General features: G+C 44.9%; 3 protein-coding genes across 4 annotated transcripts in view; 2 read left to right on the top strand and 1 right to left on the bottom strand.

Moving 5' to 3' along the window:
* Window positions 1–257: 257 nt before the first annotated feature.
* On the bottom strand, window positions 258–9012 carry gen1 (GEN1 Holliday junction 5' flap endonuclease). Its single transcript, XM_008278640.1, has 14 exons — window positions 8852–9012; window positions 8546–8747; window positions 7570–7746; window positions 6350–6460; window positions 6182–6255; window positions 5972–6057; window positions 5598–5748; window positions 4485–4521; window positions 4318–4398; window positions 4099–4229; window positions 3949–4010; window positions 2458–2607; window positions 1488–1913; window positions 258–1442 (listed from the first exon to the last, which is right to left on the bottom strand). Exons 1-14 carry the CDS (start codon window positions 9010–9012, stop codon window positions 604–606), a joined length of 2688 nt encoding a protein of 895 aa, XP_008276862.1. The 3' UTR covers window positions 258–603.
* A 449-nt stretch (window positions 9013–9461) lies between these two features.
* On the top strand, window positions 9462–13286 carry ppil6 (peptidylprolyl isomerase (cyclophilin)-like 6). The gene is made up of 8 exons (XM_008278637.1): window positions 9462–9539; window positions 9634–9729; window positions 11250–11438; window positions 11705–11767; window positions 11964–12111; window positions 12557–12616; window positions 12704–12839; window positions 12937–13286. The coding sequence occupies exons 1-8, from the start codon at window positions 9462–9464 to the stop codon at window positions 13046–13048; spliced, it is 882 nt and encodes a 293-aa protein (XP_008276859.1). The 3' UTR covers window positions 13049–13286.
* A 2536-nt stretch (window positions 13287–15822) lies between these two features.
* Window positions 15823–22052, top strand: part of cd164 (CD164 molecule, sialomucin) — a 12169-nt gene continuing 5939 nt past the window's right edge. For both annotated transcript variants that reach the window (XM_008278639.1, XM_008278638.1), the window contains exons 1-2: window positions 15823–15989; window positions 16591–16662. In XM_008278639.1, the coding sequence (XP_008276861.1) occupies window positions 15920–15989; window positions 16591–16662 (142 nt within the window). In that variant the 5' untranslated portion in view covers window positions 15823–15919. The remainder of the gene's footprint in view (window positions 15990–16590; window positions 16663–22052) is intronic.

Here is a 22052-nt window from a genome sequence, read left to right as displayed (position 1 = left end):
GGCGGGTTGTAAAACCAATGGCTCAGCGTCCTCTGTCCCCGTCAGCTGCAGCGCCTTCTCCCTTCAGCTCTGGGAAGTTTCACTGAGCTCATCACAGAGCAGTGGGACAAAACGAGCACATGTGGTGCCATCAGGAGGCATTTATACACTCAAACTGTGCTAATACACACAAAAAGCAGGAGAAAGACACAAAAACACTGTTCAGATGAACTCTGAGGTCAAGGCTCAACAAGCAGACGTTCTGGAGCTTCTCCAGCTCATTAATAATTATCATTTAATACTTAAAATGTTCTCCATTGTTTTACAGAAACATTTCCATTATGCTCACAGTATCAGGTTATAGCAAGATTCAGTCTTCTTGATGAAGTATTTGATGTATAAAACATCAAAAACTGTGAAAATCCAGCCTGAATGTTTAATTAACAGTCATTATCAAAGACATTAAAGTCCTCGTAGTGTCAGACAGGGAGAAGCAGAGAATTGTTATACTTGAGAAGCTGGAACCATGAACTGTTTCTCATGTTTGCTTGACAAAGTAGAGACTTATTCTTGTGTGACTGTGCAGAAAAAGGACCTGCATGTTAATCATCCTGTAGCTGCTGCTCACTTCAGGAACTTCAGCCTCAGCCTCTCAGCCAGGGGCAGCGGGCTCTCACTACCAACCACTGAGTCGTCACTGTCCAACACCGTGACCGGCGATGCTGGGCTCTGCAGTAACACATCATCATCATCCAGGGTAGCTGGTGGGACATCCTGACGTCTGATTGTAGTTGATGCAGGTGTGCGGCTCTGAGATGTTGGTACCTGATGACTGTGTCCAGCTTTTGCAGCTGGTTTGTTCATTTTAGGGACAAGAACTGGTTTCGGGTTTAAGTCTGAAATAAACCTGCCCTTGATCTGGTTTGTGGACTTGGTTTTTGTTGGTCTGTGAGGTCCAGCCTGCTGGTTTTCTACGTCACTGTCCTCACTGGATGAACACACGCTCATACAAACACTCTTCTTGGTGGTTTGTAGTATGTTGGCGTCCTTTTTGCCACTTTGACCCGGGTCAGAGTGGCACCTCTGTGGTGGGACAGCCGATGATGAAATAGCTGTCCTGACAAATTTATATTTCTGAGGAGGCTTTCTGGAGCCACTGGATGCTTCTTTTGTCTTATTCTGAGCTTGAGCTACAGACATCAGCTGCTCCTTTGAGCTCTGGGTTTGATGTGTGAGTGGTTCCTTCTTGTGAACAGCAGATCCCTTCCCTGACAAACTACAGTCATCACGACCTTTACTGGGGATCGGCCCCTTAGCTTGTTCCTTGGAACTGTGTTGAGAGAGTAACTCATAGTCGAGCTGTTTTGAGACCACATCATTGTTCACCTGATTCAGAGCTTTGGCTGTGTTCCTCATGAGCAGCCTGTCTCTGAGAGGACACAGCTCTGGAGCTGATCTGGAGTCTGCTGGTATGACATCGCCTGAGGTTTTCTGTTTGGCGTTTCCACCCTCTGTTTCCCTGACATGGCTGTCTGTGGTTTTATTTGGCTGGAGCTCTGTGGGCTGGTTTGCAGCTGCTTGTGGAGTTGGAGAGGATGTGAAGGACAGAGCATCCCAGTCAATATCACTCAGGTGCAGAGCATCAATAACAGCAGAGACAGAAGGTGAAGCAGCAGCCTCGGACTCAGCACCAGCCAGAGGAGCTTTGGGGTAATCATGCAGGATGCTGCTGCCATCTTCTTTTTCCTTTCGATGCTGCTTCTGGCTCACTGGAGAGTCCAGAATCAGCACTTCTGCTTCGTGTGTGTTTGAAGTGGTAGGAGGCAGCATTTCTGGTTGAGTTGAAGCCCCCTTAATGGTCATCTGAGCCAAGAGGTCTGAAATACCATCGGAGACATCGGACGCTTTCTCCTTTTTACTCTTTGGTTTCTTTTCTGTGAAGGAAATTGAGACAGAACGTCAGAAGAACAAGATCTAAAGGAGCTCACAGCTAATCTTAACATATTCACTCCAGCATCTCTCAAGTGTGGAGCTTCTTCAATCTCAAGGTTTCTCTCATATTAGGAGGTGAAGCTCTGCAGCACTGAGTCAGTGGGAGAAGAAGCTCAGCTTGCTAAAGGGACAGCGAAGCCTGCGAGACAGACACCTCGCAGCTGCATCAAAGCCTTTGGTGTGAACTGGTCGAGCTGCCAAACTCGACATTTTCAGGTGTCAGGGCTGCTGTAATAGACAGCCTTGAAAAACAAGTCACAGGTCCAGGTGCCTTTGATCCGGATGCCCTTGTCAGCTCAGTGCGGGACGTCTTAGAGCTCGTGAAACTGGCGAAGAAGCTTTAATTACGAAAAACGTTGCGACATTTACCATCATTCATAGTTAGTTTTACAAATGTCTGAACAGACAAAGGCTGCATTAGAACTAATAGAGGACGTTTATCAGCAAATATGCATTTACAGTCATTGTCTGAAACAGCTGTCTTACTCTTGGTCCTGTTCTCTTCAGCCAGAGCTTTGTTCCTCAGGTAGCTCTCCACCACCTCTGGGTAGGCCACTCCAAACAGAGCCTCTTCCTCCACCGTCCTCACCTCCTGCTGATCCTCTGCAGGCAGATCCTCAGGGAACACATAATGTTCTGCAGAACAAAGCATGGAGGTCAGGTCCAGCTCGCTCTCATCAGCCTGTTATGTACCTTACATACAGAGAAGTATGGCTCCCTCCTTTAGCTTCACAGGATCTACTGTTAGTTTTCCCATCAAATCATCAAATGTCCTGATGTTGTCTGATCAACAGTCCAAACAGTGAATTTATCATCATGTTAAAACCCTCAAAACCTCTAAACTCTCACATCTGAGCAACTATCAAACTTTAGGCTCCTGTGTCTGAAGTTGATCTGAATGATTTGTGGAACATCAATGATCCTCAGCTCATTCTCTATTGATCACTAACATACTGTCTGTTCCAGCTTCTCTGCTGGACGACTTGCTGATGCATCGATATCAACGTAAACACAGAAGAATATATTTGAAAAAACACAAACAGAGCCACATTTTTATACAGAATACAAACAACAGACATTAACTGCAACTGACATCAAGATACCCTGTCAATGTGATGCACAGACTACAATTCAATTCTATTACTATTATTATTATTTTATTTATTTTCTGTTATTTTTTCTCTAATTTTAATTATTTTAGTCCTCGTTTCTTTTTGTCATTATTAGTTGTGTTGATGATGTAAATATAGTTTCCCTGTTCTGAAAAAGTTCCTTAAAAATATAACATTAGAAATAGAAAGCCTTAAAAAATACAAATACTGTAATTCTTTAAGTTGTAAATACAATCCTAAACTTTAAGCCGTTTTCTTTGTTTTGGGGGTTTTGAAGTAATTCTGTTTTGATGTGTTTGTGCCACTGACGTACTTTCTTGATCCACATGTAGAACAAATAAACGTCATTCCATTCTTCTGTCACGATGATCAGATTATTTAACCAGATAACTACGTTTTACAGTCCCCTCCTTAAACTGCAGCCCCGTGTTTCCAGATAGTTTATAAAGAGTTTTCTGTGATGTGTTGTATTTATAGATGTAGCTGTTTTAAAATATTGCCTTTTATAGCACACTGTGAGTCAGTTGATTGAGACTTTCTCAGGCCGTCATGTCAGACGGGCTTGTTAGTGATGTGGACTTTGATATGACAGATTTCCCAGGTCGGGGAGGAAGCCGCTTTAGCACCTAGAGGCCGCTGTGACTGATCTGTCACCTCTGAACCCCACCTCACAGCCCGTCACTAACAGACGACCCGGTGACGAGCACCCAGCACCCCAACCTCCACTTAACGCAGCAGTCCTGTCAGTCAGCTCAGGACTCTGTTCCTGAATGTCCCTCCCCCCTCCCAGCTCCTCTAACAATGTGAGACCATGGAGATGATGTGAAAACAGAGCATCACTGATCACATGATGATCTAAACTGACCTGGTGGACTCCAGATGACCTCGAAGCAAGCCACGGCATTCCTCACCCTTGGTTTAAATATTCTGAAGTGGAAAGACAAGTGTGTGATGAAAACCCTTTAAAACAACAATATCATCACAGTGATATCTTTTTTTTTAACTTTAGGAGTACCTGATAGGCTGAATCTGAGAGGTCATGTTTGCTGCATATTTTCTGTTCATCAACGCCGTGTAGGTCATCAAGACCAAAACCTTTTCGCTGGTGTAATGCTTCGGCCACTCCATCTTGTCGTGGGCAAATTTCTATAGAAACAAAACAGAAATGTTCACATGCAGCTCGCTGAACAGACACCAGACAGCGAGGTGAATAAACCAGTTAATAACCCGTCACCTGCATCAGCAGCATGTTCGGTTGTCTCCTCTTGAAGTGTGACACGGGCTTATCCTTGGAAACCAGGAACTCACGAATGATCTGTGAGACGCAGTTTACGTATTAAAAACGTACTCAGATTATTATATAAAACAGTAGTTTTACAAAGCAGATCAAAATAACCGTACCTCTGTAAAAGGGAACTGCTCACTTGCAAGAGTTTTCCTAAAAAGTAAATATAACACTTGTCATTAAACGCCGGTTACCAGGATTCACAGCCCTGAATTGTCTTGAGCTTTCCGACCAACAGTCCAAAACCCAGAGATATGAATAATATTATCATAGAAGACGTAGAATAACTGCAAAGTGGCGCAGTGGTTAGCACCATGGCCTCACAACTAGAAGGTCGCCGGTTGGCGTCCCGGTGAGGACACCCGGGATCTTCCTGCGTGGAGTCTTCATGTTCTCCCCGTGCAGCGTGGGTTCTCTCCGGGTTCTCCGGCTTCCTCCCACAGTCCAGAAACATGCTGAGGTTAATTGGTGATTGTAAATTGTCCGTAGGTGTGAATGTGAGTGTGCTTGGTTGTCTGTCTCTAAGTGTAGCCCTGTGATAGACTGGTTACCTGTCCAGGTGAACCTGCCTTCACCCTGAGTCAGCTGGGATAGGCTCCGCCCCCCATGACCCTGGTGAGGACTAAGGTGGAGAGATGGTGGATGGATGGACTTAAAATAAACTGGAAATATTCATATGTAAATAACGAACTATGTTTTTACTGTTTGCAGATTGTGAGTCTACTTGTAACAATGTTATCGGTTCATTTCCTTATAATCAACTAATCAGTTAATCATCAAACCATTTCAGTGCTTATTAGCCATAATCAGTTATATCTCTTCCACACAGACTTACTACCATGCTGATGTGCTGCCATTGCATTTTTGTTTTCCATCTTCCATCCATCCATCATCTCTACACCTTCATCCTCACCAGGGTCATGGGGGGCGGAGCCTATCCCAGCTGACTCAGGGTGAAGGCAGGTTCACCTGGACAGGTAACCAGTCTATCACAGGGCTACACTTAGAGACAGACAACCAAGCACACTCACATTCACACCTACGGACAATTTACAATCACCAATTAACCTCAGCATGTTTCTGGACTGTGGGAGGAAGCCGGAGAACCCGGAGAGAACCCACGCTGCACGGGGAGAACATGGAGACTCCTGTTTTCCATCTTTTTGATTTTAATTTCCAACATTTATTTAATAAAGTGAAGCTGCAGCTCATTGCAGAAAGGTGCGTACCTCCTGATGTTCGCCTCAAAAGACAAGGCCTGGCGGTTCTGCTCGTAGCGGTGCCAGTCACAGGGACACTGGTAATCAAAGTCCTGAGGCTGACAGAACCGCTGACTGTCGCAAAGCACACAGCCTCCGCGCTCATGTGCCTTCACTGAGCCTGAGAGCAAGAGACAGCGGATTACAGGAAACATTTGGTAGAGCAGGAAAAGTCCGTTAAGCTCATGCACACAGCTAAACGTGGGTGTCAGAGAAAAAAGTCTCTCACATATGTTTTAACATGACAGATTAAATGCCGGCGTGTGAGACGTGTCAGCCCTCCGCTTTGCTTTTCACCTCAAATCAGGATCAGGAACGGGGGGTCAGAGCAGAGCAGCACTCACCAGGATGACGACAGACGTTGCAGTGAGGAACCTTCTTCACAACTCCATCAGACACACATGTACTCTCCTCCTTCCACTGGACGAACCTGTAGCGATCGGAGAAAGGTCGCAAGAGCTCAAACATAACCCGACATACGATCTACACAAAGCAGAAAAAATATTTATCTGCAATTAAAAGGCAGGACAATAATCCACAGAGTATGTTTGTACCTTTGCAGAAGTGTTTGTCCTCTCAGTGTGTGGATGAGCTTCAGGGCCTGCTCTTTGCCAACACCTGGTATGCCCTAATGGAAGCGTCAAAAGAATTACAGTAAACACAAGTCATTCACATCAGAGACTGACAGAAATGAGGCAAATATCAGAGGAAGTCCTTCCTGCCTTGGGAATATAATCACAGCCGAGGAGAATGGCGAGACCGACGAGGTTCTCCCTGGACAGATGTAACTCTGTCTGCACTCGAGAAGTGTGGTAGCAGTCCACCTGAGGGTCCTGGAGGACAAAGACAGAAACATAACGAAGCAAGTGAGTTTTATGCATCTGAATACCCACTTCCTGGGTCAGGAGTTAAAACGACAGCATCGGGACTGCAGTTTCATTTCCATCATGGATTCATCTATGAAATTCTTCAACTACATCATCTACAAAATATGATAGAGTAACGAGTAACTACGTCCTGTAATCCCAGAGAGGTACATCTGCAGAAGAGGAAACATAATCAGATTTTTCCATTTGTTGTGATCAGTAAATTGTATTTTTACTTAATACAATATCTAAACGTAGATCAGCAACTTTCAAAAACATTTATTTTATCTGTTAGTTGATTATTTAAATAATATAATAACAGTTTAGTCTTTGAGTGTAAAATCAGTGATGCTCTGAAATGCAAAAGAAATAACGACTAAAACTAAGAGGACGGGAACTCCTGTTGCTTATCCACACATGAGTTTTATTGATCCAGTTAGGAAGGAATACAGCAACATAGGTCGTGTCTTCAGTGCATGAATGGGTGGAAAATTAAGTGCAACGAACAAAGCAAACACAAGCAACAAACCATATGCTCTGGAGAGAGCATGTGAGCCGGCTGATATAACTGAACAGCAGCCAGCACAGGTGTGAACAACACACTGATGCACCTCCTGCTTCATTACTAAAAAAAACAATCAAAAAAAACTCCCCACACAAGACAGTCCAAACAGGGAGGAAGAAAAGCTGTCAAACTCTGGAAATCCATCCATCCATCATCTCTACACCTTCATCCTCACCAGGGTCATGGGGGGCGGAGCCTATCCCAGCTGACTCAGGGCGAAGGCAGGTTCACCTGGACAGGTAACCAGTCTATCACAGGGCTACACTTAGAGACAGACAACCAAGCACACTCACATTCACACCTACGGACAATTTAGAGTCACCACTCTGGAAATCAACGGGGGAATCTGAATACAAAATCGTAGCTCTAACAGGCGCTCAGGTTTTACTTCTGAACAGACATGATTCACAAGCAGAACAGTCAGAGCAGTTCACAGAGGAGGAACTAAAGCAGCCTTCTGAATCAACACGTGGGTTCAGCTTTCTCCACATTTAGAAACGAACAAACGTACTTTGCTGTTCAAATTGAAGTTCCTGTAGACGGTCCGGGCCCCGTACAAGAAGGCGTCTCCATCGTTGGTGATGCAGCCGTCCACCAGACCCCGTGAGTCCAGGTACGCACACATGGCCTCGGCCTCCCCAGCAGCCGTCACCCACGGCACGCCCAGGTAGTCCAGCATCTCTGAACACTACAGACACGGGAGGCAAGTGTAACGGGTCTGAGTAAATAAATAATAATAAAAAAAGTCACAATTCTCAGATTCTAGCTTCTTAAAACATGAACATAATGTTTTGATATGTTTACTCACTGTCACTGTAAACTGAATACATCTGAGTTGTGGATGAAAGAAAACGTGTTTATGTTGTTTTAGGCTTCTGGGAAACACTGAAGGACTTTTTTTTTAACCTTTTTTCTGACATTTTATAGATTGATTAAAATAACTGACAGTGGAAGTAGCAGCCTTACTACTCTGTGTGATCAACAATGAGGACATAAACTGTATAAAATACTGTTTAGTGATGCAGTCTGTGATCCAGGAGAGAGCAGGACTCATAGATACATACATAAAGGCCTTTATATATACAGCACCCTCCATAACTACTGGCTTAAGGTTAAGATGTGTTAAAAGCCTTCAAATAAATTCAGTTTTTATTGCAGAAGCATCCTGTCACACTGAAAACTGTAGAAAAACGTAACCTTCAACTCAGCTCAAATCAATTGTTGTCCAAAGGGGGCTGTACAGAGAATGAACATCCAGGCTGATGATAACTGTGGAACACATGATCTGATGTAGAAGGATTATTTTTTTAATGTGGGATTATTTTCACACTGAATAAATGAACTTGAATTAAAGATTGAATTTTCCGCTTTTTTCATTGTGGTCCTATATTATTTAGAAAAAAGCTGAATTTACTGAAAGTTAAAGAACACATCTGAACCAGTAATGATGGAGGACGCTGTGTCTGTCTGGGGCAGGACCGACCGACCTCTCGCAGCACAGCGTTGAAGCGCCCTCTGCTGGTGGCTGTTGGTTTACACTTTGGGGCAGAAGCTTTCTTGAATCCTCCGTATCTCGTTTGTGTCCTCTTGCTCATGGTTTCTGCTTTAAGTTTGGGAGCTTCTCCTTCCATGACGAAGACGAGCTTCACCCCCATCAGTGTGAGGGACGACACCCTGAAGAACAGGTTCCTGGACACAGAAGGGCACCGGGTTGACGGAACCGACCACCACAAAGACATGTTGTTGAAACAACTGCACATAATCTGTAAAGAAGAAGAATAAGTGAGTGCTACCTGAGGTGGGGCTTCGTGACCCTCCCCATCATCGCCTGGACATGCTGAGCCTCGCAAACCCACAAACTCAGGTCGACCGCCAGCGTCTTTCCGCTCAGACTGAACAGCGGCACCGACTCCCGAAGCGGCTCCACGATGGACCACAGGTCATGAACCCCCATAGTCCCGGTAAAGTGGATTCTAACCGACTAAACGCGGGTGAATGTAAATAAAACGCAAACGCTAAAACAACACAACACAAAACAACGAGTCGCAAATTTCAAACAGTGGCGCCGTTGGGCCGCGTTCCAATCCGTCCAGGGTCTCCTCACGACGCGTCCTTGTTGCTGTATTAAATATCTCCACTTTGAAAACAAAGTGAATCTAATTTTTTACATTTTAATGTACGCAGTCAGTCATAATTTATTTAGTGAATGTGGGTCGTAAACCTTAAATTATCATAACTTCAACAAAGCAAGGTGTGAAGAAGGAGAGTGCGCTAACGAATCGGACCGCAGCCCGACGTGTGTGACGTGACGCCATATTAAAGCGCCTTCAGTTCCGTGTTGCTATGGATACGAGGCGCTTGTCTACAGAGTGCTGGTTTCTTTCTTGTGTTTTCTGTCCAGTCATGGCCTCAAAAACACAGCTAGAAATTGTGGGATTAGTTAAAGACAGCAGGTTCCATGTAGCCAGAACCGTTGCGGAGGTAAACCGCTCTTTTTGTTTGTTTTGTTTCACAATGACACTCATTTATTCTCACCTTGCATGTAATAATAATACCTGCATCTGCTCACGTACAGGAGCTGAAAAAACAGTTTCCCGAGGATTTTCTGGACCCTAACATTCAACCACGTTTTGAATTGGACTGGCACACGTTTCTGTGCAGCAAGAAAAGGGTAGGCCCTAACCCTAACCCTGTCCACACAGAGCAGAGCTGTGGTGTGTTCAGGGATGGAGAGGGTTTTACAGCTGCTCCTTATCTGTGCTAGGAGAAGTGCTATAGATATTTTAAAACTGTAAAATAAACTACTGTACCAAAGGGGCATTCACACCTGTACAGTTGTTGTTTTTCCGTTACAGCTGTTGCTCTGCATCAACATTAGTTTGGGACGTGGACTCGTTTATGTCATTTCCAGCCAAACTACTGACAGCCTTCTCAGTCAAACCAAAGCTTTTCTCACCAACACAGCGATCAGACGATTCTTCTCATTTCTAGCAAGCTTTAAGCATTTCTGCAGTGGGATTCAGACCAGCTCGTCTTTGCACTGATCGCTGCTTCCTGTCTGGTTGACAGACTTCCTGTCCATCATTCTGGTCTTTCGTTCCCGTCTCAGCTTCTCGGTGGGATTCTGATGTTTTCTGTGAATCATTTCTTGAAACTTTGACCGTGTCATTTACATCTTTGTTTTACTGGAAGGTCTGATGCTGCACAAGGCCGAGCTTTTCTGTGGACTGCCAAACGTTGTTCTCCTGTATGTTCATGCAGCTCTGGTTTTTAATGATGCTGTTTACTTTGGTAAAAGGTTGCCTGGTCCCTCCAAACAGCACAATGCACTGAAGCATACATGAACAGCCAGCAGTTCATCGTGTGTCAGAATGCTCTAGAACATGGTAGAAACTACCAAGACCATAATGAAGTGTATAAAAGGCTGGCACTGTCTCAGCTACTGTGGCTAATTAGGCATCTGCTCAGGCTGAAGCTGGTCACAGTTATACTGCAGAATACATAACGTCTCCAATCTCTGTGGACTAAGAAGAAAACAAATGTGTGAGCGGTCGCAGTCCAATGAATTCAACTAAACCAACAGGACAGTCAGATAGATGCCAGTCACATGCTGTGTTTCCTTCACAGTCCTGAGTGTTCTCGTCATGCTGTACACCTGTTTGTACTGTGGTTGTACCATGATGGTTACACCAAACATGCTTAAGATAAATAGTGACTATAGGAAACAGAATATGGTCTTTATGAGTGTTATATTCCTACCGTGTCATTGGATTGTTATGGCACGATGCATTCCTGTGTAGGCATTTAAATACTGTAAATGGTCAAAGTGAGGCTAAATTAAAATAATTTGTTGGATAAACAATCTATAACGAAGCACTAGTTTTATAAATGGACAATACATAATCTTAATTTGCAAAATAAGCAGTAACTAAAGCTGTCAAATAAGCATCGTGGAATAAAAAGTGCAGCATTTTCTGTGAAATATGTTAAAATAGAAGCTACAGATTTATAGATGGCATGGTGTAAATGACTGATGATAATGCTGTTATAAATAATGGATTTGAATGCGTGAACCGCAGCAATCTGAGATGCTCTACGCCCACACGATGAGAGACGGCTGTAGTTTGGCGTTTCAGTTGTTCTAAAATGCTGAATCACAACACGTCCATTGTTCCAAACTTGTGATTCAAGGAGCTGCGTGGTGAAGTGTGGCAGTACTCCAGCAGCCTGATGTGCTTTCTCAACGGCCTTCTCCTCGGCGATGAAAAGGATCTTGCCAGCTGGGCTGAGAATCAGTGGAGTTTCACTTTCACTCGGCCTCAAGCCTTCTACACGGCTCTCGCTGAGGACTTCTACACCAAACACCTCCAGAAAACTGGGGCAAGTAAACATCCCGGTCACATAAAGAGCTAATGTAGGTGAAAATATGGATGCATGCAAGGCTCTTTTCCTTTCTGGGGCTGCTATCAGGAAGTTCTGCACCTAATTCAGTTATATTTTAATGAAATAATTGGTTTACTGCATGCAGCTTGTGACTTTTCCAGGTCAGTGTATAGAAAGTTTGCAAACCACCAGAGTTTAAACCTGAATTTGACTTTAACGTGAAGCATTAAAATGAAAAACGCACCTCTGTGCTTTCATTTCAGCATCAGTTTGTCTTCATGGACGTTGACGTAGCAGGTGAAGCAGCAGGGAGGTTGTTATTTGAGGTGAGGCAGCTCTGACATATGGAGCGTAAATTCATCTGTTTTCTCATTGCTTCTCTCCACCTGCTGTATCTCAACCTGCTGCTTTATAATCAGAGGTGAATAAACATGTGATATTGTTCAAATTGCTAATGTAAGAACATAGATGATGGCTTCAGAGCACCATGTGATCAGATCACATTGTCTCTGCTCTCCTCAGCTGTTCTCAGATGTCTGTCCAAAGACTTCAAAGAACTTCGAGGCTTTGTGCACCGGAGAGCAAGGAGTGTCGCCGAGCGGCCTCCCGCTCTGCTACAAGGGCTCCCTGTTTCATCGAGTTGTGCCCAACGGCTGGGTGCAAGGTGGAGGTACGCTGTGAACCCGCCCAGTCACAACAAAAAAATAAAATCAATACATGCACAATAGAATTACACACGGAGGCATCCAGCTTAGTTTAATTGTAAGAACTTATTGTTCTTCTATATGTTTATCTCTGTGTTGAGCCCATACAGCACACAACAGTTACAGACGTGGATGATATATCGATATTGTGTTGATTTAGACGTGGTTATGATAATAATTTTATTAAAATTTAATCTTGAACTTTTCTGACTGTTCTCTTTAAGCTAAATGGACCTCTAAGTGCACGGTCATCATATCCACATTACTCTTTGTTTTTAGTTTTTTTTTATTTAGAACATAAGCAGAACATTGTGAGATTAAAGAATGAAGTATATGTTTAATTTTTTTTTCTTTTTTTGAGGCCATTCAAGTGGTCTAGTTCCATTTTAATTTTAAACCTGGATTTTGCAGATATTTCTCCACAGAGCAGAGGAGACGGAGGCGAGTCCATCTATGGGCCAACTTTTGAAGGTACAGATAGAAGCACTTTGTGGACATCCACAGTGAGAACATACTGCTAGAGGGCGTACATTAGCTCACTCTGTCTTCCTCTTCCAGATGAGAGCTTTGCTGTTTCCCACTCTAAGCGGGGTATTCTAGGAATGGCCAATAAGGGTCCTCACAGCAACGGATCCCAGTTCTACATCACCCTGCAGCCGACGCCCTGGATGGACAAGACCTACGTTGCCTTTGGGTTTGTGTCACTAACATGAATTTAAAGACACTTATTTCATTTAGACATTCTGTTTAAACGCAGCTCTCCTGAAACCTGATGCTTTTTTCTGTTTTAGTCGAGTGGTTGAGGGTGTCGACGTCCTGAGGAGGTTAGAAGAAGCCAAGACCTGCAACGAAAGACCCAAGTATGACTGTAAAGTCACAGCCTGTGGAGCGTTGAAGCTGTAGCTCCTGAACACTTGTGCCTTTTAAAATATACTTTCATTGTTTTTGATGCAGTAAAATTAACTTAAAACACATGTGTAACCTGACAGGAGCTTTTCTTTAAACAAGCCAAACCATATGTATTTGTAAATTGCGTGCTCATCCTTTTACAGAGATTACAGCTGATTTTTGCGTGTGACAGATTTTTATACCAGCTCAAAGGATTTCACTGTCATTTGTATTAAATGTATATTTTATATATTATTTACAACCAAATCTGTGAAGTTTCTGCAAACTGAACACAGTCGAATGTAAAGGGGGGAAGGTCTTTGTGTAAAAGCTGTGGCCTTGTTTTAGTCTGATTGTTGAGAGGATTTTCTGGGAACAAACGTTTATCCAACGTAAACAAAGACAATTTAAATTCATGACAGAGAAGAGAAAAAAAGATTAAGGCAAATGTTGGTATGTTTTGTGAGTAAGTGCAGTTTTAGCTACTGCAAATATAAATATACTCATCAGCGACTAATTAGAATAATATAAATGACTGTAATAAATCACCTGTCCCAGGTGGAGGCCATGTAATCTGAATACTTTACAAAGCGTGTCAGTGACGTCTATCAGCTGGTAAACACACAGACTTTATCACCTTGGAGGGCAGTTAAGCCCCGAATAACTCATAAACTCATATCTGTGCCAAAGTTTGATTCATAGAGGTTTTAATTTGACCGAAAGCTTTCCTCTGCCTGAAAATGACAAAAAAAATAGTAAGACACCTCCCATCATGGAGGAGTTAAAGATGCATCTGAACTATTCCCATGTTGTTGTTGGTGGTGGTGGTGGTGTTTTTGCAATTCACTGTGATTTTGTTCCACTAATTGTTGAGATGTTCTCCAGATGTTTAGGGTTGCGAGGCTCTCTTTAAATCCCTCCACTGGTTCTTGGTGGTATTCGGGTCTGGACCTGGACATCTCCAACATGTTGGTATTGTTTTCTTTAACCTGTAACTTGACTACTTGTGACGGTGATCTTCAGATTCTTCCTGACCTCTAACTTTGACCTGCTGATCACTTCAGGCTTCTGACCAGGCTCTCTGAGATCTTTCACAGTTTACAAGTCCTCGCCCTGTTAGATGATGTTCACGTTGGCGCCACTGAGGACGCTCACATTTGGCTTTAAGGCCTTTTCCCATCTTGTGAGCAGCCAAAATGCTCTCAGTGACAATCCACAATAAGAAGCTCACTGAGCTCCTTTCAGGCATAATTTACTCTTGACGATTGTCTGATCATCCACCTATTAGCTGTACCTGCTGAGAGGACCATAAAGGCAGAAGCCTATCTCAGCTGGTATTAGTCTGGGCAGGTCGCCAGTCCATAGCAGGGCAAACATCACAGAGAGAGAGATAAGCAACCACGCTCGCAAACACCCACACCTAGAGGCAACGTCTTCGGACTCTGGACTGTGGGAGGCAGCCAGGACGCAGGCGCAGGGAGAACCTGCTCACACAAACATCCAGGAACATCCCCAGTGAAAGGCCTCAGATGACAAGCAAGTTCAAACTCAAGGCAACAGTCCTAAAAAGTGCACCGTCATGCTGCCAGCTGCTGCATCCAGCTGTTCTCCTCATCCTGTCCTCACCTTACAGGGTCTTAAATGCAGTACGACATGTTAAAGATTACTAGAATCATCAACAAGTGATGGAGAAGCTGCACACATAAGCTCACCTCACTCAGAACTCAGATGGACAAAGAAGAAAGCTCTTGATCATCAGTTCTGGGGGTTGGAGGAGATGAAGGTGGAGGACACCCATAAGACACTGATCTGAAAAAATAGAGTCAAAGTGGTGAAGAAATGGGTAAAAGAAAGCATCTACAGCATTTTGGAGCTGCCCAGGTAGAATCCAAACCTGAACATCACACCAAGGAGCTACAGAGGGAACCAAAGATCCAAGTAAAACACAGAACGGCTCGCTTTCAGACACACGATTTATTTATTCAGACGATGTTGGAGAGCACGTTGTCTCTCCTTTAGAGTCCACTGTTCATGGAGTGGCAACAGGATGTATGTAAGTATATATGAAGAGCTCATTTCCAAAAACACATAACTCCATCATCTCCACAAACCTTCAGAAAACCCACGTTTCCATCGTCTACCTGAGACAACATCAACCAAACTTCAGTTATCTCTGTTTGTGTCATTTCTGCTGAGTCAGATCCACTCAGATCAGTTTGATGGACATCATCTCAAGCAAACAACAAAAAATACGTTTTCTGAAAATCTACAAAAACTGAGTTCTCTGTTTTTGAACATGAACTCTTCATATGGATATATGTGTATGTATAGATATGGGTATGTGTGTGTGTGTGTGTGTATATATATATTGTCTGTCACTCACATGAAGTCTCAGTATTTCTCTTTATTTGATTTTATATATTTTTTTTTTTCTTTCTATTTTTTATATGTTCGAAATAAAGAATTTAAACTGATTTGAAAACAAACACAACAATTGGCCGAACAGACTTTTTTGTGTGCTCAGTTTGCAGCATGTGGACAGATTATAGTTGTTTTTATTTTTTATACCGTATTAAGGCAGATGGCTGCGGCTCACAGGTATGCCTCCGTCAGGTGTTTGTGGCCTCCGTCTCAGCCAATCAGAAGTGGGGCTGCGCGTTAAAGCCGTGCGCGTTTCCTCCGACGTGTTTCTGCTGAGCCCTCCCCGCCAGCAGCGCCACATGACCTGTCAAGTAGGAAGTGTCGAGCTAGCAGCAGCAGCAGCAGCAGCAGCGGACGCAGAGAGCAGCAGGGAGCCCAGAAATCTCCCAAGTCTCATTCTCGACGTTTCCACCGAGCCTCGTTTCCTCCCGAACCCACAGCCCGAGCTCTCAGGCGGCCGCAGTCATGTCGGTGAAGGTGGCGTTTTTGGCGGTGGCTCTGGCTCTGATTGGCGCAGCAGCCGCAGCGGACGCAGGTAAGTTTTTGCGACCTCTCATCGCCGAGCTAGCGGCTGGCTAGCTCCCTCCAGCTTCCCTTTAGCCGCCCGCCCGGTAAACTCACTCCAGCCGTCCGTGTGGCTCCGGCGTTAGTCCCGGCAGGGCCCCGGTTCACGGCTCCGCTTCCTAGTTGTCACCTATCGGCTTTATTTCCTTCGTAGCTCACCGAGATAAACACATTCCTGCTGGCAGCTCGTCAGTTCACTTCCACGCTGGCCAGCAGGACCCAGGTTACCAGGACCGGCTAACGCGTTAGCTGCTAGCAAGCTGAGTGACCTGGAATCACGTTGGTGCTGCTACCTGCTGGGTTTCTGCTACTGGTCCGCTCAGGACTGGTGTGGCTCCACTGGTCCGCTCAGGACTGGTGTGGCTCCACTGGTCAGCTCATTAGAGACCAGACCAGGCTGTTATGTAACACTGACATCACATTACCCCCGCCGTGCCACACTGGAGGATTTATTGCCCTGTATTGCCCTGTATTGCCCTGCTCTGTGTGCTTAGTGCCCAGAGAGTCAACATCTCCTTTGTGCCTTTTGTGGAGTGTCATGTAGGAAGTTACTGTCACTGCTTTCTCCCCAGATGGATGCTCAGCGCTGGCGTGTGCGTCCTGTGGAAGCCTTCCTGACTGCCAGTGGGTGAACTGCACCACATGTGAGTACGGGTCCTGGATGTGGGGCACAGCTCGGCCTTTGTGTCCCTTAATTGTCTCCAATTGTGGAGCTGATTGGACGTGTGACTCGTGGGTATGGAGGGAATGTGAGGCGGGATGTCGTCAGTCCGGTTTCCCTGAAACCCAAGAAGCTGTAACCTGGTGTGGTCGGTGCCGTGGATCTGGATCGGTACCACAGGAGGTTACCTACAGAGGATTAATAGGGCATGTTGTTGGAGTTTAAAACGTTCCTTCAGTCTCGTTTTAGTTCTGGTTCTGCTGCCCTCCATCTCAGCGCTGCTCGTCTGTAATTTCATTATGTTGTTGCAGATCTCCGTCTAAACACGAGCGCCCTGAACATGAGAGGACTGTGACTTCTGCTCTGTAGCGAGGCGGTTTTAGGAAATGTGCTGCAGCGGCATCTTTTTATTTTAAACCTCATTTGGAAGTCTGCTGGTTGTGATTGGAAATGAGCACGATTCAGTTTGAAGGACTCGCTGTTACAGAACCGCATGACGGACTGTTGAGTCAACCAACAGCCTTTTCTTTTCTGCGTCCTCCTGCTACGGTCTGGTGTTTTTATTTCTGTTTTTCTCTTCCAGTAGGTCAGAGGAGCTGCTTGTGTTCGTGCTGCTAGTGCCACAGGTTCCAGGTTTTACATCAAACAGCATCATCTTGTTTCTTAAACAAGTTAAATTAGCAGATGTAGATTTAATTGATTAAAGTTTTGTGTTTGTGAGCCAAACACTTGTGGGTTTGGTGGTAAAAACGGTTTCTCATGACTGAACCTCTCTGGGGAGATGCTGACTGTTCCACCCTGCAGGGCCTTTATTGGAGGTGAGCTCAGTTTGGTCTGTAGTGATTGTGAAATGATGGACGGGGCAGGAAGCAAGAGGTCGTGTGGCAGGAAGCCGGCCACATCCTCCTGGAAGAGAACAGAAGGAAGGAGCGGATAAGAGAGGAAGGAGTGTGCAAATAGGATAAAAGATTAATTTAATGTGTCTACTTAACATTTTTTGCCTCGGGTGCAGCTCAAGACAAGAGTTTCCAGCCATCCAGCCTGATGCTGAAGCTGCCTTTAGCCTCTTTATAATGAAGATGTGTGTAATCTTAACTGTGTCACAGGTTGGTCCAGTAGCTCCAGAATCAGGAAGCGAAGCTCCTGCGACAGTTAAAATTAGTCCAACAGGCACACAGTGTTTTAACTCACATGGGAGTTGACCTGTTTGACAGCTTCACCAATCAGAGGCTCTGATTCTCTCCAGGAGACACTATATTGAGACGTGGTGATCCCACACCCTCCTCCTGCTTTGTCTCTGAGTGCTGAGCGGCCCCGTGATGACGATGATGATGATATGTGACTTTGTGATTGGAGTAGTTAAACAGGACAGGCGAGATGGCAGTTATGCGTCGCTTTTCATAGTCACGCAAGACCGGATCGGGAGGTTTCTGTAGTGTTTCCCGAGGGAGAAGCAAGTCCAGGGTTTGAATTTCACTTTGTTCACAGGAGGAAGGAGCCGCTACCACCCAGAGACACCGATCTGTCAAGATGTGTTCACCTTCTGGCTTTGATAAGTCTGAAGCCTCAGAGTCTGATTTATTTAACAAAAGATTTAATCAGCAGTTGTTTTCCTCTGATTTAAATCAGGTGAGCGCTCTTTTCATACCTGAAACGGTCTTCTGCTTTGACTTCCTGAAGACTTCCCTCTCACACCAAAACAAACAAGCTGCCTACGCAGCACTCCTCAGCCACGCCGCTCAGCACAGCCAGTGAGCGCACGGCTGAAGCTCCACCAGGCTCTAACATGGATCACCGATTTGAAATGAACTGAGCAAAAGAAGCCGTTAAAGGTCAGCTCTGGCCTGCCAAGATGGCTTTAATGAAACGCAGCACAACCACAGCGCCGTGCTGCAGTGAACGCCCACCACGCTGTCATTACCAGATTTGTCTTTGGTTTAGGGATTCTGTGTAAACAAGCCTTTGGCCTACGTTTCCCTGCTGCCTGACGTTTGAGCGCTCAGAAGCTTTACACGTGTACACACAAGCTCTGCAGCGCCTTTAAGTGCAGGCTGCAGTCGGAGACAAAGCTCGCTGGTTCTGCTGAGCCGGAGGCCCGCCTGTCCTCCACCGACACCTCTGGTCTGACGGTTTGTGGATGTGCTGCACGCTGACCATCATGTCACCATCTTGGAAAAGGGTGAGAAAGAGTTCTGCCTTTCACAGCTGCCTGTGAGATAATATCCCTCTGACCTGTTGGGCTGAAAAAGTCCTGCTGCCACGTGGTTCAGCATTCACAGAGCCCGGTGTCAGGTCCCACAGAGGGTCAGAAACACGAGGCAGCCGGTACCGTCTGGATTCACCGGATCTGTAGCTTTATGACTGTTAGAAAGGCCGCGAGTCATTCAGTCATTTCTCACTTTAACCACCTGAACATCGGAGTGTCTGTTGGTGGGTTTTGCTCCTTAACGGCAAAATCAAGTCCTGCACCTTCTGTGAAAACCACACGACCATAACTGGAAGCAGAGAGAACTCACAAACGTCTCAGTATGACAGCGTTGTCATGGCAGAAACACCAAAAATAAAAAAAGTAGATTTTTTATTTTTTTTTAATGTTGGTACAAAAATTCAGACAACATGGAATCAACAGACAACAAATTCCCAAAATATTTCCTCTACATACTGAAGGTTTTGTTCTGCTTGTGTGTTAAATGGTTTCCTCCTGTTTGCCGTTAACACGGCCTGCAGTTCAGCTGAATCACTAAGAGTCTGTTTTGTTTTTTTAAAATTTCTTTTCTTTTTTTTTTCTGGCTACATTTATATTTTGACTTGCAGATAAATAATTAGGGTTATAAGTAGTTCATATTTCCTTCCTGAGCAATTAGAACTGTAAAATCATGTAATTTAGCACCAAAATAATGAAACCGTGTAAAACCAGAGAGACGCTCTGCTGGCAGATGGACACGGTGATGGTCAGCGATAGACGCCAAACAAACGCTAACGACAACCTCAGTCGAACCGCCGACTGCAAAGTGACGGCTTCAACAGAAACTTTGCATCATGAGACTGACAGAGAAGCTGGTTGTTAGTTTCAGTGCACAGAGATGCAACGAACACAAAATACAGTCGTGTGGAAGCTCCAGCACCACCCAGAGCTGTTTTCTGTCCTAGTTTGGAGATCGGCTGGAGACGCTAACAACAATCGCTGCAGCCGTACTTTGTGTTAAACCGGGTTTATCTGTAATTTATGGGTGGCCATCTGGTGGAGTCGCTGGCTGCTCCACAATATCGTATGACAAGTAAGGAAGGTGTAGGAAGGCGTTGTGCAGCACCAGGTGCCCCACAGCCAGCAGAAACACTTCCCTTTATAATGTTCCCGTATTCAGGATCATCATGCCCCCATATGCTCATAAAAGCACAGAGAGGAGGTCAAAGGCCTTTAATGGTCTTCCTGGTCGTCTTGTTTAGCTTCTAGAGAAGCTTTGTGGGAAACGTCTTCAGCTTCTGTATCAGGTGGCATGTTGAGTGGAGTAGGAGGTCTGAGAGGCGTGAAGGCAACGCGCCGTCCTGCTCAGTGTCTGTGCTGTTGATGTTTCATAGCTGTATCCACACAAAGTGAACTCCAGGTCCTGGTTGATCTGAGCAGGTGCTCATATGTCATGAATAAATCAGGTTTTCTTAACATGGTGAGTTCATATGAGGGCTGGAGCGTTTATGAGTGAAGAAGAAAAATGTTTAGAAGCCACCGTCTATGCCAGAGCTCGTCTGGTTGTTTCTGCTCAGATACAGATATTCATCATCTCTGTTTAACGTGACACACATTCAGACTAAAACATGGCAGCAGGAGGAGGAAACAGGTTCAGGTTTGTTTTCATGAAGGAACTCTGAAGCAGATATGATCGTTTTATTGACGCTGATATCTCACGTGTTGATGCTTCTGATAGCATCAGGTTGGCTTGAGCAACCCAGTAGTGTGTAGCTCATAACTGGGTGTGTTTCACATGGTGCCGGCGGCCATGACTCACCGTCCCGTCACTGTGATGGAAAACATGGAGCTACTCGTTTATCTCGTCTGTAAATCAGTGAAATCAGTCAATGATTTTAAAACAATCATCTCTGTGCCAGTGTCTTGATTCGCTGTCCAGGTGTTTGGGGAAAGGCGAGACTTCACGGCGGGTCAAAGTTCCCGTCTGCCGTGGTTAATAAGTAATCAGATTACAATAAAACAGAATACACCTAGATGGTCAACACAAGACGCTGTAGGCTGAGTAAACAACGTGTGAACACCATGATCGAGTCGTACCTTTACTGATCCACATGCATGTGACTGTAAATGACTTATTATTGTTATTATCTCCGTTTTATGCTGCTTCATACGTCCAGTCCGTCACATTTCAGAGGGACGTGTGTTTCCTTACTTCTTTTATTTGACAGCCATAGTTACTGAAAACTGGTAGAGACAAAAATATTTATAAAATATAATCCAATGTGACGATAAAAGTTGTTTTTAAGAAGCTCCGTCTTAACGAGCTGCTTGCAATCTTATGATGCATGTTAATTTGTTTCTAAAATGTATATTGATGGATGTCTGTGAAGGTTCTCTGTCCTCCAGCTCGTGGTTCTTCTGGTAGATCAGTCACAGCAGCTGGACCTGCTTGAGTTCCTTGAAGACGTTCCACCTTCATCCAAGAGGCTTCATCAGCTCTGACTAGTTGGGGTTCCAGATGTCTCCTTCAGTATGTGGAGCTCCCAGCTAGCCAGTCAGAACCGAGGAAGCCTCTTGGATGAGAGGTGGAACGTCTTCAGGGAACTCAAGCAGGTCCAGTTGCTATGACTGATCTACCAGAAGTATATTCATGTAGCTCTGGGGCAGTTTGGTTGTTTCAGGATCTACCTAAAACCTGCTGTCATTATATTCATTCTGAATGCGGAGGTCTGAGGGAGTCTGTTTGTATTCCTGCTTTTATTTAAGGAAATGATCTGAATGTGCCTCTCGCTGCTGCCTTCGATATTCTCTCTGTGATAATAAATAACAGATTATGCTGATGCAGAGCTGAAAACAAACGCAGACGTCAGGCGGCTGTGCTGGGGCAGCAGGATGGAGGGATGCCAGCCTTCAGCTGCAGGATGTGCTCTGACCTTCCTGTGCAGGAGATAAGGAGCAGGAGCTGTTGTGTTACTGAACTATTGGCATGAACAGATTCAGAGCAGAACACATGGCCCGGTGCAGCCCAGCGCTCCATGTAGAAGAGATCCGCTAAAGAACAACTGAATATGGTCGTGTTTGAGATTTGTGGCGTGGTTTGGACACTCATTGATCTGTGATTGGTTTGCTTCTCTGTAGGCTGTGTGATGGGAGTATGATGGGATGTCGGTAGAGTATGATGGGATGTC

Source organism: Stegastes partitus, unplaced genomic scaffold, assembly GCF_000690725.1.
Source record: "Stegastes partitus isolate 25-593 unplaced genomic scaffold, Stegastes_partitus-1.0.2 Scaffold129, whole genome shotgun sequence".
NCBI classification, from domain to species: domain Eukaryota; kingdom Metazoa; phylum Chordata; class Actinopteri; family Pomacentridae; genus Stegastes; species Stegastes partitus.
This window is presented reverse-complemented; position numbering and strand designations above follow the sequence as displayed.